Raw genomic sequence first — 27,804 nt, 5'->3', positions numbered from 1 at the left:
GATATCGACAACGTTGTACAATATCGTGTCGACATTGTCTTCTTCGCGATATCGTCAATGTCAACGATGTAGACAATAGTATGAAACGATATCGGCAACGCTGTACATTATTGTGTCGACATTGTCTACTTTACGATGTCGATAATATCGGTACTACTTTGTACACTGGACATGAATCCCCCCTTTTTGGTAAAAAAATGGTTAATTATGTAGGGAATCGCATAAGCTTGACTGGAGCGGGCAGTGAGTGGGCCCCCACTTATGAAAATTTCTGGATCTGTCACTGGTTCTGTTGCATGATTGGAAGGTATTGAAATATATTATTTTAACAACCGAAATGTTAAAAGTTAAACGTTAAACAGTGACTAAGTAAAGACTTATCAATTATTCTATGATATTAATTGCTGTTTTGTGATGTTAATTGCTGTTTTGTATGCTGAACAAGGTCAGTTGTGAGTCTTGATAGCTGATCGGCAATAAGTGTTCTTTTTATAAGACACGTGATTATGTACTTAACCGGTGCAGGTCAGTTATAAATGTTCGCCTAATTCTTGTTACATAACTGACTGACATTTTAAAAGAACAAGTAGATCATTGCCCCATTGATTTATATATCTCCTCTCAGTATCTTCTACTGGTAAAGATTCAGGTGATTGATAACAGTAGGTGTTGAAGGTAAGACTTTACATGTTCTATTTTACAATATATCTAGGTATAAGTGATACTGTTTGATTTCGAGGGAGAAAGGGGGAGATTATTTGCGGATGGTATAGGTTTTAATGGGACTTTTTATTGCAGGTAGTCAGGGGTTATAGATGTTCTATTTTACATATCTAGGTATTATATTGGGACCGCTTGATTAAGGAAAAGGGGGGTTAGATTATTGAATATCCCTTTTCACCTGTTGCTTAATATATGGGCTGTACCATTTTCCGATTGTATTTGAATATATATGCAAGCTTGTTCCTGTCTAATCAGTATAAAATGGTGCTTCATAAGAGGAAGTGAAAGTACAGCTCATATTACATGCATAACAAAAGTTGGTACTTGAAAGTAGTTTTCGTTGTAAAAATGTTTTAACTTAAGAGGACATAGAAAACGGCACCGCAAACATATCCATTTCCCTCAAGAAAGATGAATTAAGGAAACACACATAAACAGTATACATTTGACACGTGGTAGCTTTATTTATAGTACACAAAAGTTCGTTGACCTTTTTATGTAAATTTTAACCCTTTATATGTAAGTTCATATTTACGTTTTAACAAATAAACAAAATCCATATACTTTCAAAATATAATTCCTGGAATAGAATTTCTCCTAAATGCCTTCTTCATCCAACGTGACCGATACAATAATTATCTCCGATAAAAGTTATTGTGTATGTGTTTATGTGTTAATAGCCCCGGCGAAATTGAAGACCCCCACCCCCCAATAATATATTAATACTCCATTCATTTAGGCTTGACAAACAAGAGCATTAGTTTTATAAAGGTTTATCAATTGTTAAAAAAAAGTCCCTATACAAGTAGGCAGGTAATGTTGGCTGGAATCCAAAATAAGAACCCGGTGTCACAGGCACTTGTCTCAGAATTTTTTTTTCCCTATATACCTTAATGTGTTATATTAAGGTATATAGGACGTTTTTTTTTCTGAGAAAAGTGCCTGTGAGATGAACTACTTTGTGGACAACATTGCTGCATCTTGAGAACAGCTAGCTTATCTGCATTCATTGTTTCGGATCATTGTAAAATATTTACCTTCTGTTTCAGATAGAACTTCTCTGATTAAAGTTTTTATATAACTTTCTTACTGCGATCCGCTAAGATGTTCTACTTAAAGGTCGAACAAGAACGTCAATTTGTTTTATTTTCAAATATATGTTGTCATTTATGCTATGCCTAGCATGTGACACAAACAAAATCAATATGCAAGTATTAAGTAAATATTTCACGAGTTCATTGTCTTCTGTTCTATCATAGATATAAAAAGCCCTTATAATGTTATATCTATGGTTCTATTGACTGGTAAAACAAGGGACATATTATATTGTTCTTGGTCTTCATATGATATTTGCCGCAGCCGTTAATAATTTCTTCCATTCAAATTTAAATAAAAAATTATTGTATTTTTTGTGTGATTATTGTTTTTTTTTGTTTTGTTTATGTTTTCTTTTTATTTGTGATTTTTTTTTTGGGGGGGGGGGGTTACTTTCATTTTGTAAAGTCAAGTAGTTCTTAAGCAACAGAAGTGCCAAACAATTAGTTATTTCCAAAGATATCTTTGATCACTTTTAACAGTTCCCTTTGTGATCAACCGACAAACACATTTATTTACTTTTGATATATATATATAAGTTGTTGATTGTTGAAATTACTGACTCGACATTCAATGACTCTTCAATGTGAGATTTTATAATGTTTACATGCCCACGCTCCTTTAAAACGTATTTTATATTAAGTTGAGAAAGAAGAGTGTCAAACAGAGGTTAATCATTTTACACATGTTACACTGTTACAGGGAAAATACAGATTCAGATTATCATCGGTTGAGAAGAGATTGATACGTGACAGAAGGTATGATTTTAGTAAAAGTACATCTAAATCTTACGGTAAATTGAAATATTTCACAAAGGAGGTAGTATGTCCTCAGAGAGTATGTCAAATACCATGAATTAAGCTGATTAAACAAATTTGATAAAAGGATATAGTTTAGTACATGCTATGCATAAATCTTTAAGGTCATTTGACTACCAATTGAACAAGTGAAATGTCAGACTATTAAGATTTTATTGTTTGATTTCGTAAATAAGATTATCATGATTTAGCCATTCGTTAACAGAAACAATTAGGAAATAGTGAGTAGTAAAAATAATGATATGGAAGAATAAAAACATAAAATCTGTTGTGATATTTGATACTTGAGATACGTGCCCAGGTAGTCGGTTTACATGATACACCAGCATATATCCAACAATTGAAAGAAAATTAACACCATTTAGAATGTGCTGCTTTTTAAATGGTAGAGATGCAAAATAGCCTTGCTATCGATATTCTATTCGAGATATTTTATTTTCAAGTTTAAGTCTGTTATTTGGAAATAATGTGTGTAAGGACTTTACATATATATTATTACGAAAAACATTACTTATAAAATTATGCATTTACGTATCGTTATCCTCTTTAATTCAAGGTACCCTGAAATAAGACAACAGCAAGGTCAGCAGACAAGTTTTATAACACTTGCAACATTCCATTACTTGACCTTGTGAAGTCATTCAAAGGTAAGAGTACTTAGATACATTCTGATTGCTGTTTTTTTTTGCTTGGAATTATATATCGGCAAATCATATAGACCATAATGCACGTGCACCAGAAATTAGAGTTAAGAGTAAAGAGAGGCCTTGAAAGACATGCATTTAATCTGCTTACAAATTACTGTTAACCGAAAGAATGTTTCAAATTTTGGTCATTTTTTGTTTTTATACTCCCGTCAAAATTTTGACGGGACATATTATAACATACACATGCCTGGTGTCCGTCTGTTTGTCTGTCCATCTATCCGTCTGTCCAGCGTAAACCTGTCTCACCCTAACTTGAGAATAACTTATCCAAATTTCACAGAGTTGTTTCTTATGATGGTCAAACGATCTGTATACTTTTTGCTGAAAATAAGATTAAAACGTTTTGAGTTGCAGGACTACGTAACTAAAACAGGGGAGTGGTTTTTTTTACATGTCGGCGTATCTCAAAAACGATGTATGAGTATTGGTTAAAACTTGACACATTTCTTAGTTATATTAATCTAAAGATCTGTATACTTTTTGGTGATGATTCAAAATTTTATATAAGAGTTAACTTATTGAGTTTTTTTGCAAAACAAAAGGGAGTTAATACATTTCGCGCCGTATCTCAAAAACGATTTATGATTATTGCTAAAAATTTACACACTTCTTAGTTATATTAATCTAAAGATCTGTACACTTTTTGGTGATGATTCAAAAATTTATTTTAGAGTTATTGAGTTTGTAAAAAAAAAACGGTTGGGGCCGTATCTATAATAAAATTGAGAATGGAAATGGGGAATGTGTCAAAGCGACAACAACCCGACCATAGAGCAGACAACAGCCGAAGGCCACCAATGGGTCTTCAATGTAGCGAGAAACTCCCACACCCGGAGGCGTCCTTCAGCTGGCCCCTAAACAAATATGTTTACTAGTTCAGTGATAATGGACGTCATACTAAACTCTCGGAATTATACACAAGAAACACAAATTAAAAATCATACACAGACTCACTAAAACTATTTATGATTATTGCATAAAACTTCACACACAAGACGACAGGTGTAGCATGCGCTCGTGGCGCGTGGCTCAGCTGTTTATTTATGTTTTATAATAACCTCTTCAGTAACTGTTGTTGACAAAGTAACGGAATGGCTGGACGCAGTAGTGCGACGAATAAGACGATCAGTTTGTTTCATATCGTTACATATATAAATGAATACGAACGCAAATTAAGAAGTAAAGAGGTTATTTTTTAGATTTATTCCATTTTTTTTTATAGTTTCAAAATGCAGTTTCTTGCACCTATCTCGTGAAATTTTATAAAAATCTTCCGAATAATTTTAACTATCTTCATTAATTTTAATCTCATTTTCTGTAACACTGTTTTGTAGGCGAATCATGCTCACAGTGTTGATTGTTTTGTAGGCGTATCATGCTCACAGTGTTGATTGTTTTGTAGGCGTATCATGCTCACAGTGTTGTAGGCGTATCATGCTCACAGTGTTGATTGTCTTTCGACTTTTGATTTGTGTATTACGCTCTTGTCATCTTCTTATATTTTATTCCACAATCAAGACCGTTTAGTCACAGATACAGGCACACTCTGTGTCTATTTTAAATTCTCGTTCACCACATGTTTTAAGATGGGAGTATGGATAAATTGCATATAGTTTGAAATCCGCTCTAAAGAGATACAAAAGAGAGGCGAAAGATACTATACAGACGTCTTCAGACAAACAATAGTACACAAAATTAAACGGCATAGAAAACTAAAGACTGATCAACACGAACCCCACCAAAAACTAGGGGTGATCTCAGATGGTCCGGATTAGTAAGCAGAACCTGCTCCACATGTGTCACACGTCGTGTTGCTAATGTTAGTTCAAACCCGGTAATGAGTCTAATTCGGCAATAGGGAACGGGTTTGTTGTAGCGAGAGTATACAAGAATTCTTCATTCCGGTAGTTGGACGTCGTGAATCAACGTTATATTATAACGACGATGTTAACAGTCAAAGGCGGATTTAGGGGGGCGGCAGGGCCCCCCCCCTTTTTGGGAAAAAATTTGGTTGCTTATATAGGGAATCATCGAAGCGTGACTGGAGCGGGCCCCCTCTTAGGTCAGTCAGTGGGCCCCCACTTGTGTAAATTTCTGGATCCGCCACTGACAGTCGGGAATTTATAATACAAATTAACCATCGTCACTTTTTAACATATTTTTTTCAGAATAAAAATGGAATATAAATGTGATGAGCATCATTTGTATAGAAGAGAATTTTATGTATTATGGTGTGCAGGAATAAAAGAAGAGCCCCCAGTGGAAGATGTTATGGTATGTTCGACAACAGTCGATGAGGGAAGTACCACGATTATAAGAATATTCCATTCTATGGAAGGTGATGCCCTCAGGGCTGATGAAAAATGTCTCGAGTGGATCACTAACGATCCTTATGTATCTGAGAGTTCTACACTTGAATTAGAAATAATAGCAAACGAATCTCCCCCTTTTTCTTTTTCAAATGCATTTTGTGATCTTATTGCATCATTCAAAGAGGCAGAAAAAACGGTCGAAGTTCAACTTAAAATTGTTCGTTTGAAAAACATTGAAGAATGGGAGGACGAATACGAGGATAATAGAGATGGTCTGAGATATCTCCACAGTACGGGGATAATGTTATCACCTGTCAGTGGGAAAGACTGGGGTTATCTCAGACAGATATTACGAGAGAACAAGGGAAACCTTTATCAAGAAAACAATTACCTAAAAGTCAGAAAGAGGTTATCAAAAATCATTAAAAACCCAAAAGACGTTTCTACAGCGCCTGAAGTCAAATCTACTACCGAGACTGAAATGAGCACAGTTCAGTCAGAGACAATCGATGTTGAAACAATGACAGATATACCTGAAAGTCCAAAGCAGGAGAGCAATAGTGAATCTAGTTCTGATGATGAATAGCAGATTGGTAGAACATAAAATCATATGCATGAGAACGCTAGTGTTATAATGCACGAACTGCGACATGATGAGGTCCTTTTGTTACTGTCATGTATGTAACAATGATCGAAGGCTCATGGCATCCAGACTTATTATGCTGACAATTTTGTTTTGTTTCTTGATTGAAACAGTATTACTGCCTATATATGCAAGTTAATAAATGGAAAAGACAAACTGTTCGAATAAAAGGGTAAAAGTTAATAAGTACAGACCAGAGAATTAAACTGAATGTGTTTTAACTTAAGAAAATGGTCACAGGAAAAAATGTCACTTTACCCTGAAACATTCTTCTGGCTCCAGGTCGACTAGTATTTGCTCTTTCTCACTTAATGTAGCAAATACCATTGTAAAGCCCCACCTACGATAGTAGAAGGGCATTATGTTTTCTGGTCTGTGCGTCCGTTCGTTCGTCTGTTCGTCCGTTCATTCGTACGTCCGTCTGTCTCGTGTCAGGTTAAACATTTTGGTCAAGGTAGTTTTTGATGTAGTTGAAGTCCAATCAACTTGAAACTTATATAACACATGTTCCCTATGATATGATCTTTCTAATTTAAATGTAGAGTTAAAATTAGATTATCGGTCCACTTAACTTTATAGAAAATGATGGTGCGATTTGGGCATTCGTGTACTATATATATAAATATGGACACATGCTTGTATTGCTATAATCTTAATGAAGCAAATACCAAGTTTTTCTGTTGCGCCTAAATATAATGAGTACCATTTTTTTGTACTTAGCCCTTAATGGTGCAAATACATAAGTTTTGGTCTTTCTCCTTAATATAGCAAATACATGTACCAATTGTTAAGTCTTTAGTTGACCCGGCTGCTGATCGAACTATACACTACCCAAGTGGTTTTGTATACGCCATGAAGCATGAAGTTCTTTTGCTAAAGAAAAAACTTGAGAACTAACATGAATGAGATACAAATTTAAGCAAGAAAAAATAAAATTGCCAAAGTATATCTCTATTTTTTTTTTTTTTATTTTTTTTTTTTTATATAAAATATTCTTTATCACTATACTATATTTTCTATATTTATTTTATTTCTTGAAGAATAAAACCCTTTACAACTTTACATGATCATGATGATATATATTTATTCGAAAAGAAACAATAATTTTTAACAGACATAAATTCATATTACATTAATAAGATAAAAATTCTTTTCCAAGTTGAAATGTTTTACTAGATGAGATAATACTTGAAAACCATCATTTTGCTTTTTTAAAATATACATGTTTTGAGCTTGTAACTAAATAGAAAACTCAACTAGCATAGTTAGAAGGATAGCTTCAGAAACATATGTATGTGTGTGCTCAGATAGAATGTAATACTACTATCCGTAAAATAATTCATTATTTTATCACTTGTATGATTTTTTAATATTATTAGAATTTACTATTTTGCTTTTTGTCTAAACAATAGTACTTGGGACAGGGGAGATAATTAGTGTTGATTGTCTCCCCTACACATGGACAAAAACTCACTTAAGTAAATTTCATTATTATATTTAGAACAGGAAAAGTATAACTTGAAGAATAATAACTTGCTCATGCACCTAAAAGAGAAGCATATAAGGACTCGAGTATATAAATAGTGTGGTGCACAGTGTATATAACCAAAAGAAATTTTGAAAAACATAGCAAATAATATTTATTTTTACAATATACAATGTGTTTGTTGTGCAAACATTAAAGGTAGTGAAATAGGCATAATGATGACATCTATTAATTTATAATATATTTCTATATTAAGTATCATATTACTTGGAAATATTGTAAACAGCATTTATAAGAAAAGTATTACTGTATTTATATAATATAAGTTGATTGTCATATGATATCTATACCTTTTGTATTTCGATATTTCCTGGGCTATTTTCTATATCACTAATTTGATTTTAAACATTATACACAGATGATGACAGAAAAATGCAACATAACAATAAAAAAAAAAGACAATATACATGTATCAAAATAACATTTCTCTGTGGCTAAGGGAAGCAACTCATATTGATATGTTACATACACTTTCATATGAAAAACATCCCCTTTTTATCCTTTCATTTATGATATATTCAGAAATTGATTTGATATTGATATTCGAAACAATTTGTGCAAACAGCAGCTAGTACTGAACACATACAGAAAATTTTTATGCATACTTTAATTGAAATCCCATCTAAATTATTTTTGCTCTTGATTTTAAGGGAAGCAATTCCAGCTTAAAATGTTTTCAAATTATACATATTTATATTACAGATCTATTTTAAATGAGAATTCACAATTAACATATTAAAACCACCACTTATGCAATGATGTAAAAGAACAAACACAAAAAAAAAAGAGAAATATTTTTATAAAAACTTAAAACAACCTCAGATCTCAGAATGAATAATCGAGTTAATATATATTCTTTGTATGTTTATAATCTTGTATGAATATTGTTAGTGCTTCATAAGCCTCTAAAGGCTGGCTGATATGGTATACTATTGCTAATGTATTGTAATGTAATTGTAATTTCATGTATATTGTATCAGGTTGCACTTTAAATAAAATAAAATCTAAATCTATACCCTGTAGTCGTCCGCTGATGACATTATTTTAATTACAGGTTAAGTATTGTAAGCTTGCCTCTAATTACTGCATTGCCCGGGAACGATCATTTAATTCAAGTGAAAAAGGGGGAGGGGGTTCCACAAATCTACACTAACCTGCCACTTGTTGATGTTCCTTTCCCATGTCAGAAATTCGTCATTATTCTTTTAATACACTTAGCATTACTTTTTAGAACGTTTACATACATACATTCAAGTGTACAACTCAAATTGTTGACACGTTTGGATTTTTTCAACATGACAAAGTGTGCCATTTTTTGTAATGAGCGCAGCCGAAAAATCTTTTCAATCTGGGCCTTACACATTGCAGCTAGTGAATCAGGATTTGATAACCCTTCCGGAGCACATATCATCACCAATGGTTATGTTTTAAAGGTGTGTATGTGTGTTGGTATTGTTTTAGGTTTCAGTGTTGTAGTATGTCCTATTTTATTTTAAAATATCTATCATGTTGTTTTCTAAAGTATCAGTCTTTTCTTTATCCTTTATCCAGAAAACGTGTTTTTATTTAACAATTTCAATTCTGTCAAGTTATAGAATTTTCTTGTGTCAACGGTTTATGAACGGGGTGGGTCTTAGGTTAGACAAGAGATCCTTGCCAATCTGCTATTATATGAGCCATAATCACCAAATATCACTCAAACATGTATTTTACCAAGAGTCAAACTGCGCATGTCACGATTGGAGATGGATCTGAACCTTCCGGAGCGTTGGATGTCACGATTGGAGATGGATCTGCTGAACCTTCCGGAGAACCTGATGTTTCACATTTTTAATTCATTCTGTAGTAACTTTTCTGTGTAGTGATTTGGTGTTGTATGTCATTCGGTTTTCGCACTTTTTTGTGGCCATGATAATTTAGTTTTCTTTCGACTTATGATTGTCGACTTCCCTTAGTATATAATTATTGTCCGATTAATTGGCATTTACTGCTTACCCGCAAAGTTCGCTGCATTTACTAAGTAGGAGTTGGAGCAAAGACATTGCTTCCTGTGGAATTTAAAAATCAAAGAGCTGATAGCTCTGAGGTGGAAAAAGTTAAATAAAAGGTAACTTGAATTACCATAAAAGCAGCCCCACTTACCCAGCCTGCTTTGTTCCATTATCATTATGACATATTTTTTTTCTTCAAACAATCATGTGTCATAAGTACATGGATTTTCCATCCGCACAATCATTTTCTATGTTCAGTGGACTGTGAAAATTAGGTAAAATCTTTAATTTGGCAGCAAAATTAGAGAGATCATATCATAAGGAACACTAAAGTTTCAAGTTGATTGGATTTCAACTTCATCAAAAACTACCTCGGCAATAAAATTTAACCGGAAGCAGGACAGACGGACAGACCAGAAAAAAATAATGCCCATAAATGGGGCATAAAAATAGTAAGACTTGTTACATACCTGCCAACTTTTGAAAGTTCCCATGGGAGTTTTTAGTGCGCGACAACAATTTTAAAGGTTACAATTTTTAGCTACTATGTGCACGATCTGGATTGTCTAGAAAAAGTGTCAAATTTGTATGATGAACTTACATGCAATTTTCTTAAGTCTGTTTGCATGATTCTAGTTATTAAATCGGTAGAAAAGATGAACATGTAGCTAGCAGATCAGGGTTTATTTTCTTGTGCGAGAATATTAGATGCTTGTTGAAATTTCCAATTTTGAATTATGCACAAAGATAGACCTTAAACAAGGTTGGGAACAACACTCCAAATGAGGGGTAACCCTCATTGGAAGTACATTACAACCCACTGTAAAAAATGAGCACCTTTATATTCATATTATTTGTTGAAACTTTCCCCCCAAGAACTATGCATCTATCAAGTATTAAATGGTCAAAACTCAAAAGAATTTTGTGATGTTTCTAAACTTGTATCTTCTTTATTAATTTGAACCCTCATTTAGAAAAGTTGTTCCAAATATAATGAATTTTCCCACTTTTGAGTTAAAAATCTTTAAAATGTTCTTTCTTATTTTATTCAACAGTAAAATGACACCTTGTTTTAGGGACAGTCCCCCATTTAAAGAACACCACTCATAATTGGGGGGTCCCAACCTGTTTGTTTGTCACCGTGAAAAAAGAATAGTAGATTGTCCTTTAAATGATTTAATTGAATACAAAAATAAAATATGTTACAACAAGTATTATGTCAAAAAATTAGTGTAAATAATCACTATTTATCATCTTTATGGTAGTACTGCATCATTGAATTTTGTCAATCAGCCATGCTTTTATCCCTCAGCTGTGTAAGAACCTGCTTGCAGATGAAAATGCACATGCCATGTTCACTGGCGATTTTACAACTAGACGAAAACAACACAAGTTCAAAATCTAGCATGTGAGAATAATCTTCAGAGAAAACGTTTTTGATTGGCTTATTAATTGATCATGAGAAACAGAATTTGACTGGCTGAACACGATTGTCTAATATTGATATTTTTTAATAAATGCAACGAATTTATAAAACGTCCTTGATAAGAGTAAAAAGAATGACCACAGGGCTATACGGGCAAAAGAACTCAGGACGAACAGACCACGAGCGAACATGTAAAAAGGGCGAGTTGTCCCGATACCCAATTCACGTATGCGTACTACAAATATCTACAGTAAAGACATCCGGTTACAAGTAAACAAATACGTTCATGTAGATCAGATGAAATCTAATAATTTACATAAATAAAAGGGTACATATGTACGATATGTCTTTGACTATAACAAAACGGAACATAAAACTTACCCTAATTTTTTAGCATTTTGTTATAGTCAGTCAGTTTTTGTGGATGGATTTTTTTCTTAGTTTACTAATTTATAGAAATCTAAATGATTCAGATGCTTAAATATGTATAGAAAAAAATCACGTTTTTTACAAAAGTTTTATGTTCCATTTTTTTGGTTTTCACAAATATTGAAGCAGCCTGTTCGATGGAGTGTTCCCAGTTTTTAGCATTTTGTTAGTCAGTCAGTTTTTGTGGGTGGATTTTCCCTAAGTTTACTAATTTATAGAAATCTAAATGATTCAGATGCTTAAATATGTTAAAATCGGTGTCAGGAATCGAAAGTTGTTATGAAATTGTAATACACAGAAACGAATGCGGCATACGGAGAATTAATGATTTTTAAGTCGGCACCATTGGCCTTCAGAAGACTTGAAGTCTTCTTCCACCAAAAATTGTGAACTAGTACTTTAAAGAGGCTCGGCGTGTCGAACAAGATGATATATGGTTTGTATTCGTATGTGACGGGATTGCTTCCCTTTGAAAATGTGGTAGATACTTAGTCAGCCGTAAGCGGTTGAGCTAAGGTAGTACTTTTTTTTTTTTTTTATCTCAGTCGGTTAACGCGCCGCTGCCTTGTAACACAGAGGCCACGGGTTCGAGTCCCGGTAGAGACAAAGATGATTTTGTAAGATGAATCATGCTCTTCGGCTTTTGGTACCCAACTGAAAAACCCATATTGGTTAGAGGGTAATTCTAGCTAGGGTATGTTTGTGTGAGAGTTATAATGGTATGATGACTCTTGAGGTAGGGGAAGTGTGACGGGATTGCTTCCCTTAGAAAATGTGGGCCGTTAAGCGGTTGAGCTAAGGAAGTACTACTTTAACTCGGTCGGTTAACACGCTGCCTTGTAACACAGAGGCCACGGGTTCGAGTCCCGGTGGAGACCAGCAGTTTTGTAATAAAATTCATGCTCTCCGGTCACACGTATAAATTAGCATGTTCCGGCCGACCTGACCTGAATATGCCTGTATAAATGTCCCAATAGCCATATATCATCATTATCATCCATTTTATGTATAAAAAAAACCGCGTTTTTTACAAAAGTTTTATGTTCCATTTTTTTGGTTTTCACAAATATTGAAGCAGCCTGTTCCCATTTTTTAGCATTTTGTTATAGTCAGTTAAATTTTTGTGGATGGATTTTTCCTTAGTTTGCTAATTTATAAAAATCAATTCATATCGCTAGACATAAATAGCATCCAAACATGAAATTCTATAGTCATTACCACTCATATAGTCTTTTAGATTAAAATCATAAGTATTGTAATGCGACAATTATATCGGGACAATTTAGATTTAATACTGATTTCATCTTGCCCATAATCCGGACGGAAACAGAAAAAATAATTTTATATATGTTGTTGATAATTTATTTAACAAATATAACAATGATATACAAATAAAAAATATGTTCCTATAATTATCTAAATAAAAGAAGTTTAATAAAAATCAGTGCAAATGACATCAAATAATAGGCCCAACTCGCACCAGTGGTAGAAACCTTTCATTGAACTTTTGTGTCTGTATCTGGGGTGCACCACCATCAAATGCTAAAAAAACAAAATACTTTCAGGGTTATGAAAAAACTCCATCTTTAAACAATTTGTACTCATTCAAGCATGCAACTGTAAACTTCGATGGTTAAAAACGACATGAAAAACACCAAAATTACTAGAACCGAAACTATTTTTTTTTCTCAAGAAACTCAAATTCCATAATTTTTATTGAATAAATAACCAATCCACACAAACGATGAATGGTTGGTGCGTAAACTCGCACCAGTGATAAATCTATAATAAAAGGAAACCTTGAGGTAAATATTATTTTTCTTTAATTTGCGGTTATAGAAAACATGTATTCAGTAAAATAAATTCGAATTAAGAAATTCATCTTTCTCATGCAATGCTTTGATTCCGTGTAAGTGTTTATCTATAAATACTTTTGGTCCTTTTTAGTTGCATCAGCTTTTCAAAATTTATATGATGGGGTGTTATTGTTCTGTTTATCAACGATATACCATAAAAAGTTTGTATTTCGTAGGCAGAAATTTGGAGTATTAAATGACTTATGATTTTTTTATGATTAATAAACATAGGGTACTGATTTTGTGTGAATGGCACGTTTCTTTTTAACTTACGATTATCATTTAGATATTTCTAAGGGTCTGGCAATTGATAAGTCAATTTGTTAAAATTTGTTTCAATATAAACACTTATAAATACGCTATGTCCCGGCACTTTTTTCAAAGGAGCTGTGTGTTGGTGGCTTAAATGACAAGTTGTTAAGCCACTATTTTTGATAATTCTTATTGTCCTGTTCTGTAGATTCACTGTTCGTGAATATGGTTCCTATCACTTCAAGTACTATTGCTTTATCACTTACCACCTGGTACAAAATTTCCCCTTGGCTGTGGAATATATTTCCTTCTAGTAAATTCTTGACCACATAGCGTGGAGATGCTGACTTTGTCACATTGTGTTTGTGGTCTTTCGGGTGGTAGATCTGGCTGTGGACTTTCTGGATAAAATATTCCCATGGCTACAAAATTACGAAGTATTAAAGAAACGTGTTAAAATACAAAACACAGATTAATAAACCGATACTGGGTAAGTAGTTCTGTTTTGCATTAATAACTTAATACTGAATACGTGTCGTGTATTAATTTTGGTAAAAGGAATCGGATGACCTGCTTCAAACTAAAGACTGACCGATGATCTTATTATTGAATGGATATTTATTAATTTAAAAACTGGAAAATATACCAAGGGGGTTTCACTTCAACTCATACGGTATTACCTTTGCTTTGTTTCTGTGAAAAGAAAGACAAGATACCAGGGCAATCAAACTAAAAATATCGAATTAGGACGAATAACACCATGTCCAAAGGAATAAATGGAAGTCCAAAAACCACAACACTGAAAAAGAAAGAATGGACAAAATTAAGGAACACCATCAAAACCTGGAGTGGGAATGGAATTCACTTTAAAAAAATACTATTCAGGCAATCAAAAATCAAAAGTTGAAGAAGACAAAAACGCAATGGCCAAAACATTTATAACAGTTCTTAAACACTGAGCAGAAAACTAAAAATAAAGCCTATAGCAGTTCCAACTCCACTAGGGCCACCGTATTCCTCAATATATGTAAAAATAAAAATGCAGTGACGAGTAGAATTCGTGGATGTCATAAAAGAGAGGTACAAGATACCAAATAGACATCCGAACTCACATGTCGTAACAAACTGACATGGCAAAACAAGATACCAAAGAGACATCCGAACTCACATGTCGTAACAAACTGACATGGCAAAACAAGATACCAAATAGACATCCGAACTCACATGTCGTAACAAACTTACCTGGCAAAACAAGATATCAAAGAGACATCCGAACTCACATGTAACAAACTGACATGGCAAAACATACCAAAGAGACATCCAAACTCACATGTCGTAACAAACTGACATGGCAAAACAAGATACCAAAGAGACATCCGAACTCGCATGTCGTAACAAACTGACATGGTAAAACAAGATACCAAAGAGACATCCGAACTCACATGTCGATACAAACTGACATGGTAAAACAAGATACCAAAGTGACATCCGAACTCACATGTCGTAACGACATGGCAAAACAAGATACCAAAGAGACATCCGAACTCGCATGTCGTAACAAGCTGACATGGCAAAACAAGATACCAAAGAGACATCCGAACTCGCATGTCGTAACAAACTGACATGGCAAAACAAGATACCAAAGAGACATCCGAACTCGCATGTCGTAACAAACTGACATGGCAAAACAAGATACCAAAGAGACATCCGAACTCACATGTCGTAACAAACTGACATGGCAAAACATACCAAAGAGACATCCGAACTCACATGTCGTAACGACATGGCAAAACAAGATACCAAAGAGACATCCGAACTCACATGTCGTAACAAACTGACATGGCAAAACAAGATACCAAAGAGACATTCGAACTCGTATGTCGTATACCAAAGAGACATTCGAACTCACATGTCGTAACAAACTGACATGGCAAAACATACCAAAGAGACATCCGAACTCACATGTCGTAACAAACTGACATGGCAAAACAAGATACCAAAGAGACATCCGAACTCACATGTAACAAACTGACATGGCAAAACATACCAAAGAGACATCCGAACTCACATGTCGTAACAAACTGACATGGCAAAACAAGATACCAAATAGACATCCGAACTCACGTGTCGTAACAAACTGACATGGCAAAACAACAAAACGCTGAAAAGACTAGCAACAGTACAAAAACAATACACAGAAAACTGAAGACTGAGAAACACGATCCCCACCAAAAAGCGGGATGAAAAAAAGAGGAGATTATGAGTACATCAAGTGGAAAATATCCCTTGATATCGGTACAGAGGGAGACATGACTGACACAGGCAGCTTCTCCAGGTCACATGCTATCATATATATATAACTATTTTACTTACGCTGATGTGGAGCTGGTATCTTTTTCTTCCTTAGCAAATACCTGTGAGGATTCGGCGCTGATGGTATTCTGGTCTACGAATATAATATAAAGTTCAATAACAACAAGTTATAACATCATCAATCAAAACATGTGGACATTTATGCAACTGCTAAAATATTTTTTGGGAGTTCAGCAAAGTAGAAAATATGCCACACCAGATGATTTAAGTTTTCTTATAATGACTTTATGATGTAAAATAGCCTGCATGGTCTATAGCGTTGACGTATCTCTGAGAATGCAAGTAACAAGATACCGCTGCTTTTATTCGTTGTGCAAACTTTACAATTCTATCAAAAATACTTTTATCGGTTCTCTCGTAAGAAGGAAGACCACCACTCACAGGTTTTATTGAAAATTACTCGTGAATAACAAATAAAAAAAATGATAAAAACAAAAAATTTACAATAGTGATAAAAATGCGGTTCCGACAAAAAAATTAATTCATCCGATTGATTGTGGTCTTACAACACTTTCCCGCGACGGTCAGTTTTTATTGGCGGGAAAAGTCGGGAGTGTTCGGAGAGAACCAGACCTTTGTCAGGAACTGACATGTCAATTAAGATTAGAGTCGAAAGTGGGGTTCGAACGCAATTACAACCTAAGTGGATACAACTGCTGAACTACATTAGACCACTACATAGGCAAAATATGCTCAAGTCAAATTTACATGAAATTCACTTGAAATTATCTGAAAAATTTCACATGACATTCATCTCAAACGAGCTTATACATGAAACTCATGTAAAAAATTCACGTGAATTGAGATTCACATGATTCTCACATGAAATATTTCACATGAATTTCACGTGACTTTTTAATAAAAAATTATATTTTTCATGATTTTAATTAAATTTGAAAATTCAGATGTTGTTTGAATTTCTTCATTTTAAAACTTTATGTGAAGTTCATGTGAACAAAAATCATGTGAATTTCACGTGAAATTCACGTGAGTTTCACATGAGATTAATGTAAACCCGCATTAACTGATTTCACGCGAGATTCACGTATACGCTCGTTTTAGGTGACATTCATGTGAAATTCACGTGCATGAGATTCACATGAATTTAAATTCACGTGAAAGTGATGTGAATTAAATTTGTCTGTGTAAGGCCCGTTTTCAGATTTCGAAACAATTCATTTGTTGGAATACATACGGTATCACAGATGGGTAGAAACATTTCTTCCTTCACGTCGTACTTGTCTTCGGGTTGATCAAATGGAACTAAAATAGAAAGCGACATTTAGAGAGTGAGCGAATACTACACCACACTATCACAAATAACTGAGCGAGAGAGAGAAAGATAGAGAAGAATTAACATTTCTTCCTTCACATCGTACTTGTTTTCAGGTTGATCAAAAGGAACTAAAATAGAAAGCGACATTTAACTTGAAAGGAGAACGATCAAAAACTACAGTTTAACAAAGAAGAGGAGGAGGAATGATTATTTCTTCAGTATATTCAAGAATTCTAAAAGTTTCCAAACAAGATCCTTTATCTATTAAAAGGAATTCCTGAAAATCAATTTGTTTAGTAGGTATAGCTTGAAAAGGACAAAAGCACAGACGAAAACTTTCGTTGAAGTGTTTTACAAAATAAATTATTTAACAAAATCAATTACTTTGAACGCAATTTAAACAATGTAACCATTGAAAACAATGTGTACAGCGATAAAATATTTGCTCAAATTGATATGAACATAGCGACATAATTCTAGTGTTTGCATGACACGAAAAATTAATTTAAGATATTGATACAAAAAGACACAATACTTTGTTATTTCAATCAATATAAAAAATATATTAACACCTAAAATCACTTAACGCTTGCCATTATATTAAAATATGGCAGATATCACTTTCCAATAAACTGATAATATGTAAAATTATGTCATAAAATTGATAAAATAATAAAAACCAGCTTTACTGACATGTATACGTGACTCAACTTTCTCCTATACTATAGTTTGAATAGTTTGTAACGTCCTAACAAGGTACTACAGAAGAAGATAATATGCTGTGACACATATAGGTATGATCTACCTGGACTTCTTATAAACCTAAGTAATGATAAACATGTATCTATTTGCTGCTATCTGCTCTTTGTCGGGTTGCTGGTAGTCTCTTTGACAAATTCCCCATTTCCATTCTCAAATTCAAGAACATCTACCCAACTAAAGCCAATACAAATAGTGCCGACAAGCTTAGAGGGCAACAGTCTGATCTAGCTAAATCAATGACAATCCAAAATCTTTTGAGAATATTCAACTGTTTCTTAAGCAATCAACAGAAAACGTAAAATTAATCCAATGAATTCTGTAGTCGAGGAAGAGCATAGCCAATCAATTTGAAATCGCTCATAGAGTAAGTTTGGGTTTTTTTTTAGCAGGAAAATGACATTTCGGAGAATTTAACCTTGTAGTTTGTGAGTTAACTTCAATTCAAAATACCTTACCGATTCCTTGTGCTAAAACATGTTTATCTTGATTTTTGATCAAGACTCTGACATCTGGAGTTCGTTGTTCAAAAGATGAATTATAAATAGTTTTATTTTGTGTCTTCTTTTCCATTTCATTTGGATAGTTACTCCATGTATTAACACTGCACACAGGCTGAAAAACATCAAACATAATTGTTAATTAGGTATAAGTTTAAGCAACAACGTGGTTCTTTCCATAGTTTAACATGGATTATATGGTAATTTCCACACAAGACCGAAGGTGCTGAGATCAACAGATACACCAAAAAGTTCCTGGTAATAGCCTTATATAAGATAAGATAAGATAAATTGTATTTCCAATAGAGGACCCATTATAGGCATAATCAGTACATTAATATATATAACACTCGTTAAGTTTTTAATTCACTCAATTTAATATCGAGAAAGAAAAAAAGAAAAAACTTACTTAGAGTAGGAATCGTCTATTTTGCTAATTCACATACAATAATCAATTTCACACATAAATAACAATTTTTATATTAAGTCACTTCATTATGATATGTATAGTAATCAGAGCTAGTCCCGTCGCACTTTAATATATTTAACCTCATTGCCTGCATTTGGAATTGGGTCACATTAGAGGTCATATGCTACAATGGTCTTGAATTCTATCTTAATTTAAATGTTACATAGTACCACTTTCTTCTAAATTAAGACCCCAAACCTAACAATTCATCCGAAAATATGAAACCTACACGATAAAATGCAGTTTACCATTTAACTCAGATAGCTGCCCCAGTTCCCCTGTATTTCACGGTCCCCCGACAGAGTTCGACTGATATACGATAAACTACCATTTTTATCTGAAGGTGTTCAATCAGAACTTTTCAATAGTCAAAACTTAATGTAAAGAATTACTCGCTCTTTACTAATTTAATTTTCATATCAAATTTCTTCTGACGTAATTCATAATCAATCTTCGGTCTGTCAATTAGTATTATGTGTTGTAAAGGAATGTCCTTCAGAAATTAATGCATTATAAAAGTAAGAAACTAGCATATCTATATTTCTATATTGTGTATAAAGATCCGACAATGAATGTGACAAACCAGTTCGTGTCAAATAATATTGGAGTAGAGACGATTCAAAAACTTTGCCTGGAATAATAATTGGGATTACCAGAGAATGGACACAAATGCGATATTGATCTGCATACACATAATGCTATCAAAATAATGTCTGTTATGAGAGTTTTTATTTTGCGAAACATATCCCCTCTCAGTTTCTGCAATAATAAAATCATAACAAAAAATTCGGACATATATATGGAAAAACGTCCATGCACAAAATTACCATCATCAATATAGCAAAAATTACATCGTTCCTATGATTTTACATTTGACAATATACTTTAAAAGTGAGTCCACGCCGATGCAGTACTCAGTCACGTATATATAGAGATCTGAATATTTACACATTATTTTAAAACATGTACATATAGAGCATAAAAGTACATTCTGGTGAGGAATGGATGGACCCATCAGCTATTTATTCAACCAATTTTAGTGGATTACCAATGAGACAACTCTCCATCGTAGACCATATCACACCACATCTTCTGATTTTATGTATACTAGACAGACACACTAAGACAGAATTTTAACATAGACTTGCAAAAGTCTACATTAAGAAATGTCAACACGGACGTATTCTTTTTTCAGAATAGCAATTGACATGTGCTTCACGAAGAAGTATAACTATAATGCCAACTTTAAAGAACGTGTTGGACCTGAAAGAAGACCATCAATTTGTAATGTGTTATGATCCCAGATGAAGTTCAGACAAACGATTTTCTGTGATAGAGCCAAGTGGTCGTGTTTTATATATCGTCATAACTCCAAATATGTGATTGATAGGTTTTTGAACGTCAAGTTCATCGACTGCTGTATGGATTATATACCCTCTGCAATAAAACTTCTACCAGTAAGGGTATCGAACAATGCATCATATTCGCTAGCCAAGAGTTGCGATCCAGTCCCCTCTTCTTTACTGTAATCACAAATGTTGGCTTGATCTGACAAGGGTGGAGAGGACCAGATCGTTTCCCTTGTCTAGTGAAGATGACAGTATATATGTGGTGATATAAATTGTTAAAGAAGGAAACATAGCACTTGTTAAATATAAAAATCTTAATAGATTGTATGAGCATTCTGTACTATTTACTTTGTTAAATTTGATTTTCTAACATTTGATAAGGACAATAAACTTTATTTGTACTGTGATTTTTGTGTTTATATAACATATGATAACCACACTAAACTACATTGGTACTCTGATTTTGTGTTTATCTAAGTTGGACTGATTGATCTTTGAGAGATTGTTCAAAATTCAATTGTACAATTCCATTAAAAGGCCACGTATTGAGTAAAACAAACATTATTTTCTGGATTAAACTTCTTCAAAGGGTGATATCCACTTTAATAAGGCATTTTAGAAATCATAATCTTGACAAACTTATATTAAAAGTTATTAATGTGTTATTAAAGTGGGTCTCCTTTCAAAACAGCAACAATGCACTAGCAATTTTACTTTCATTATACTGTACTTAAGTATATACAACGTATAAGAAAAAAAGGAAATGCAAAATGTCTGTCTAAATCATTATCTTATTTGTAAAGTTTTTGTATTGGTGCCGCCATAATGTTTGCTAGTGGAACAATTTAGAATTGACGAGGTATTCATAAAGTTTCGAATGGTATAATATTCTTACTTATTGTCAATAGACATATGTTTCTGACAAACTTTTAGGTGAAAGTTTTATCAAAACCATTTAACCATCAATGGTATATAATATAATGATATTGACTTGAAATAAAGTTTATAACACATTGTTTGGTTGAACGTCGAACTATTTTCCGCAAAATTCAGTATCACTAAGCAACTTTAATTAATTTCAATGTTTAATTCTAATTGACTAAGATTGTCAGTTTTCCTTCCAAAGATCGGTGGTTCTCTCCGTGTTTTCCACCAATAAAAAATGACCGTCAAGAGAAACTACAAATTAGTGCTTTCAGTAAATCAATTATTGTTATTGTTTGTTTTCTTTATGCCCCTGCTGACAATTTCATAGAGAAGTAAAATAAAACGCGTTCTCCTATTGATGCCTGTACTAATCCAGGAATATGACAGTTGTCGTCCATTCGTTTGATGTGTTTTGTCATTTGATTTTACCATGTGATTAGGGACTTTCCGATTGAATTTTCCTCGGAGTATTTTTGTGATTTTACTTCTTTCTTCTATTGATGATAGTGTTTCGGTCTAATTGACTTTATATAGCATTATAATATTTCTGTAAGAAGGCTGAACTATTTGTCACTGGTCTTTTAGGGAGAATCTCTTGTATATTCCAACGTGTTTTACAATAAGCCGGGCAAATTAAAACCTTTTTGTTTATCAAATCATACATGCAAGTCTAAACTGTACGTTCGTTTATTGACGTATGCATATGCGCAAATGTCTTTGATTCGTTTTTTGAAACGGTACCAAGTAAATAATGTTGTCAACTTGAACACTGAAGGATCTCTCACCTTATTGTTAATTCTTTTGATGTGAAATATCTGTTTGGAATGTGGATTATGATATCTGTCATCTAAAGTGGTTACAAGGAACGGCGGACTGTCTCGAGGGGTACGGGAGAAGTCGAGTACTTTGTATCGAACCTGGTTTTCTGTTTGCCACTTCGAACTTGGATATCTGTTCCTGAAACCATACAATATACATATATAAAGATATATATAATTAGTCAATTTAGAACCTTTCAATGTTCTTATTATAATAAAACTTCGGTTACGGTCTTATCATGTAAAAAAAATGTGTATCGAAATCAGAAAATATATAAAATTGCATATTCTTTCTGTTTCAATGCTTTTATTTTTAAAATTATTTGATGAAAACAATTAACATGTCAATTTAACTTATCAATAAACATAACTATGAACACTCAAACAAATTAGGTTCAAATTCATTCTGTGGTTTCAGACAAACCGATGGATTTTTATAAAATGTGAACACGGATGCCAAATATTGGTAATTGCTCACCCGATTAGCCTGAAACGGGTATCAGATTGTGTTTAATAATTTGCAAGTTTCTTTTATGTTTTGAAAGTTCAAAAACATAATACCCCTCTACTATTCGAAACGAAAATAAAACATCAGCACACAAAAAAAGTAATACTAAAAAAGATAGTTTTAAAAGGAAAAAGAATACATTTTAGACAAACAAAACAAACAAGAATGAAGATAATGAAAAAAAAACAGTTACTAAGTAAAAGAAACTGCACAAATGTCAACTGTACAAAATTTTAATTGAGTATTTTTTCATGTATTCCTTACCAGTCTTGTCCAATGGTATGACTCCTTCTAAAAACTGGAATGGCATGGATCTTATTCCTCCTCGTGGGAGGGTGAACACACGCCATTCTTTAATATTTATTTCCCAACATTTTTAAGTTCCGACTTATCGTCCTGAATGATCACAATATTTTCACTGCGTTCCTTGATACGTGATATCGTTTATTGATATGGAGCGAGTCTGGTTGTTACGTGTGGAATTAAAATAAAATTTTATCAACTAATTTATTGATTTAACTTATTGAACCGCTGCTTGTAATAAAATGCTGTCGAAATAATACATATTGTGTAGTTTTGTAAGTAAAACCACAATGGGGTTTGTATAAATATTGTTGCAACTCAAATTTCAATGCTCGCCTTTGACAAAGGTCACCTTTTGCCACTTTAGTTTTGATATTCACTAAATGAAGAAAGGAAGTTTAATTTAAAGAAACTATCAATTTAAAGACTTCTGTAAAATTATGACCCGAACATAACTCTATTGTTAGATATTATTGATTTTCATGTGTAGATAAATTGCATTGTATTAGGGAAAGAATTACAAACCGATTTCACGTTGCTGTTATCTCGGTATAGTTTAGGTGAAAAGCTTATTGGAAAAAGACTTTTTAGTATAATTGTTGAACTATGTTATATAATGTAAAAACGAATCTTGCTTATTTCATCAAAGACTTTACAATATTATATGAACTGTTATCTGGGCCAGCTTGTTTTGAAGAAGCTATTAAAAAAAACACCAATATTTCAATAATAATTAATACAAACAATTAAAAAAAAACACAACAACAATTTAACAGCCACAACACAATCAAGACAAAAAAAGATAAACTGACCAAAAAACTTGACGCATTATTTCATTTCTTTTACTACTGATTGTAGCTGAACCCCGAGTACCCTCCCCCCCAAATAAAATAATAAAATAATTAATATAGACTATCCTGCAGGATCAGCAATAATTAGTTGTTTAGAAGCGTTTGGGAAAAAAAGTTTGCATTTAAGAATATTAAAAATATGCTTACTTGGCTGTGTGTTCTCCAGTGATGAAAGGCAGTCTGTTCTTTCTGTCTTTTTGTCCTTCCTTGCATACTGCTTCTTTCTTTTTAGCTTGTACTTTCGCAATTAAATCGTTTACCCTGTTTAATAAGAAAATTTGATAAAAACTTATAGAGCATACGCGCAAACAAAATATCACGACTAATTTCAGTAAACTTTATTTTCCGATTCTTTATTAAACTCTTACAACTATTAAACTCTTACAACTTTTTTCGTTTTTTCGTTGTTTTTTTTTTATGTCTTTTGGGTTCTTATGTAAATAAGAAAAATCCTACCATTTATGTCTTGCATAAGGGTATACATTTGGCCGCTTTAATTTCACTTGATGGTCGCGTTCTAGCATCTTATCTGGTTCACATTTTCTACATGTTATAGTACGATCACATATTACAAAACAGTATCAAACGTCCTTCTATTACTGTCAATCATTTCTGTAACCAATGACAAACGATCTGTTACGTCACAATGCTTAATCCATAATACTGAAGACGTTTTTGCGCATCGCATAATACCCAAAGCGTGATAATAAGAATAGTTTATCAATTCTTTTAAAGTATGTTGTCTATATTTAGGATTCCAAGGATTATTGTTTAATTATAACATTGGAAATTTATTTCGTTTTGACGTCCGTCATCCATATGTCGATATTTTCTTGAGAAAATTTCAATGCTTCAAAAGACAGTTCTTTCATATCGAATTTTTCGTTATCAATTGCCAAAGAATGGTATTATTATATACCGTTTCAGTGGATTATATTCACATTGTAGTATATTTTATATTAAATATCCGGTGATAAATAAATGAGCTTTATAGAGTTTTGGAATTCGTGTTAGCGTGAGAATTATACAGTAAATTTTGCTGAAGCACAATGATTCTAAAATAGAACAATCAGATTGAAACACAGATGATTTTCACGTGTGTCCATGCTTCGATCACAGGTTGTAAATTTTAGTCGAAAATGACATACCACTCATAGACATCGTTTTAGATGGAAATATTATATATATACTTTTTTGTCTTTTTTTTTTTGTACATAAATACGGCCGTTAATTTTTTCGTTTGAATTGTTTTACATTGTCATTTCGGGGCCTTTTATAGCTGACTTGCGGTATGGGCTTTGCTCACTGTTGAAGGCCGTACGGTGACCTATAGTTGTTAATTTGTGTGTCATTTTGGTCTCTTGTGGAGAGTTGTCACGTTAATTTGAAATCATACCATATCTTCTTTTGTTTTCATATATAGCATGTTTAACTTTTTAAGATCATAGATTCAATGATTCAATATAAACTTCATGTCGGGGTAGGGAATAGTGAGCGTTTGTAAATTGTATCAGTTAAAGGTTTTGTACTATATATAAATCATTTCTTAAGCATTAAAGAATATTCGTATAATGAGTTATAATTATGGCACCATACAAAATGTGTTCACTATTGATGGTGCTAAAATGTCCAGTCGATCCGCGATCCTGGTAGGAGGCATACCGGCGCGAATATCCATCGCATTTCGAAGATTTAGCAAATATACTTTCTTCTGTCTACTTTTCTTTAGAATTGTAGGAAATGACTGAGTCTTTAGTTGTACCTCAAGTAAAAGACAAAAGTATTGGACAGTTTCAAAGACGACATTTTTTTTACCATGACAATATTGAAAATACACAAGCACCCGGACGGACAAGGTGAAGACAATATACCTTCCGCTATAGGGTGTTATAATTTTCTCTTTCCATAACGATTGACATTTTTCTATGTTTAATGGTTTTTTTTCGTTCTACTTTAAAAAAGAGGCATTAGCTGTCAAGTTCATGTTCACGTGACCGATTTGACTCCACTGAATTCTCATATTTTATTTATAACATACTAAACTGAACTTGATATATCAAATCAAATCAAATATGTTTATTTCCTAATCAAAGGGCCCTTATAGGCATATAAATTACAAACAAATAAATCATAATATACAAAACATAAATACATGTTTAAGCATATATCCAAATTACAATAAGTCCGAAAAACAATTAAAAAGGCATGGACTCAATAAAATATATCAGATTGTGGTGTGTATTTTGGTCTAGACGTGGTCCAAGGCCACAGTTGCGTCCTCTACGAATAGAGTTCCTAGTGTGAACAGTGTATAACTTGCATTTTTAATTTGATACACATTCCCAATTCATTTCTTGATATTTAATGCATGAAATATTAAGTAGGGGGTGAAATTACATTTTTAAAAATGTGCATGGGTAATGAATCTTTATGTTAAGTAGTTCAAAAAGGTCAAATTTTATTACATCTGAAGGATTCTGAAGCTGTCAAACTGAATTTTAGACCCCCTTAACACAGAATTGTCAATATTTTGAGTTAGAGCTGGTAGAAGTTTCTATAATTTTTATATTATTTGTCCCACTCACTATAGTAGTACACTTCTCTGTAAAAATCTTTTTGAGATGAAGCAGGTGCGATTTTTTTTAATTTGAATTTATTGTCTAAAAGAAATGCACTACGAAACAACTGTGTTCTCGAGCCACGTTATTTCATTAACCATCGAGATAACCTCCGAAGATAGCCGACAGTCCAATGACCCGATACACACATAAACATTAATATATAACGACCTCGTGCAATCGGATCTTATTAGATCTGTTTTATTTCTAGGTCTGTTTCATTCCATGTAATAAATTAAAAAAATTATTATTATTTTTACTGAGAGAATGATTCTTTGTGGGTCGTATTAGTAAACGAAATGGTTCTCTTTTATGTTACTTTCATTGTTGACATTCTATTCCTTTTAATAGATGAACACGACTTATACATGCGTAACCAATCTCCAGCTAATGGGTTAAATCCATGGTCACATGAATACGGATTAAACGAGGTCGAATTATATTCTTGCATGCAAGCGAATAATTCATCAGCGATGTTTCTTAGTTCATTTTTACAAAATTGAACTAAACTAGCTGACGAAAGCGAATTATTATTTCATTATTTCACTTTCACTGATTAATGATTAAAAAAATCATACGTGTTTTGTGTTTTGAAGCTAATGTCTCTTCGACAAAGGTTTTAAAGGCATGTACGGCAAGCAAACTTTTACGATTGAATTACCCATGTATGCTTCATTGACTTGGTACATACCGTGCAACTTGGCTTCGTTCTGAAATTTGATTTAATTGTATCAAAGAACTTGAACTGTCGTTCAAGCTGATGGAATAGTTGATAGTTTATCATTGGAATAACTGACATGCGCGGCGGCGGACTACAACCCGACCAAAAGCATAAAATAGGCAAAGCTAGACCACCATTGATGTGTCTTTAACACAGCGAGTAAATCCTGCACTCGGAAACGGGCTTTAACAAAAATTCGACAATCAAATGGAGCTTGGGTCAATACTAAACGTAACGCCTATAATGCACACCGTATATCGGCACTATATCGTATATCACTACTGATTAAAATATAAAAAAAAATCATATAAAAAAAAATCTAGACAAAACCTGGGACTATATAGTATTATTGTCCCAGACAAAAGAAAAAAAAATAGAATGTAATGCATGAAGAGCCAAAGGGGCGGATTCAGCCATTTTAAAAGGGGGGTCCCAACCCAGGACAAAAAGGGGGGTGTTCCAACTATATGTCCCCATTCAAATGCATTGGTCGGCCAAAAATGGGGGTTTCAACCCCCGGACCCCCCCCCCCCC

General features: G+C 33.2%; 2 protein-coding genes across 4 annotated transcripts; one reads left to right on the top strand and one right to left on the bottom strand.

Annotated features, from left to right (window-relative positions):
• The first annotated feature begins 503 nt into the window (after positions 1-503).
• Positions 504-6,455, top strand: LOC139524702 (uncharacterized). 2 transcript variants are annotated; one of them, XM_071319714.1, is made up of 4 exons: positions 504-675; positions 2,521-2,576; positions 3,193-3,283; positions 5,512-6,455. In XM_071319714.1, the coding sequence occupies exon 4, from the start codon at positions 5,519-5,521 to the stop codon at positions 6,239-6,241; it is 723 nt and encodes a 240-aa protein (XP_071175815.1). In that variant the 5' UTR covers positions 504-675; positions 2,521-2,576; positions 3,193-3,283; positions 5,512-5,518; the 3' UTR covers positions 6,242-6,455. The 2 variants fall into 2 exon arrangements, with proteins under 2 accessions (XP_071175815.1, XP_071175816.1); XM_071319715.1 differs by lacking the exon at positions 2,521-2,576 and having other exon boundaries at positions 554-675.
• A 6,574-nt stretch (positions 6,456-13,029) lies between these two features.
• LOC139524701 (uncharacterized) lies at positions 13,030-24,565 on the bottom strand. 2 transcript variants are annotated; one of them, XM_071319711.1, is made up of 8 exons: positions 24,388-24,565; positions 24,079-24,192; positions 22,237-22,408; positions 18,665-18,821; positions 17,367-17,434; positions 16,172-16,244; positions 14,065-14,220; positions 13,030-13,232 (listed from the first exon to the last, which is right to left on the bottom strand). In XM_071319711.1, exons 1-8 carry the CDS (start codon positions 24,453-24,455, stop codon positions 13,147-13,149), a joined length of 894 nt encoding a protein of 297 aa, XP_071175812.1. In that variant the 5' UTR covers positions 24,456-24,565; the 3' UTR covers positions 13,030-13,146. The 2 variants fall into 2 exon arrangements, with proteins under 2 accessions (XP_071175812.1, XP_071175813.1); XM_071319712.1 differs by lacking the exons at positions 24,079-24,192; positions 24,388-24,565 and adding an exon at positions 23,042-23,221.
• Between the last annotated feature and the right edge of the window lie 3,239 nt (positions 24,566-27,804).

This window comes from Mytilus edulis, chromosome 5 (genome assembly GCF_963676685.1).
Source record: "Mytilus edulis chromosome 5, xbMytEdul2.2, whole genome shotgun sequence".
Lineage (NCBI taxonomy): Eukaryota > Metazoa > Mollusca > Bivalvia > Mytilida > Mytilidae > Mytilus > Mytilus edulis.
The sequence above is the reverse complement of the archived record's forward strand: the minus strand, read 5'-3'. Positions and strand labels throughout refer to the sequence as shown.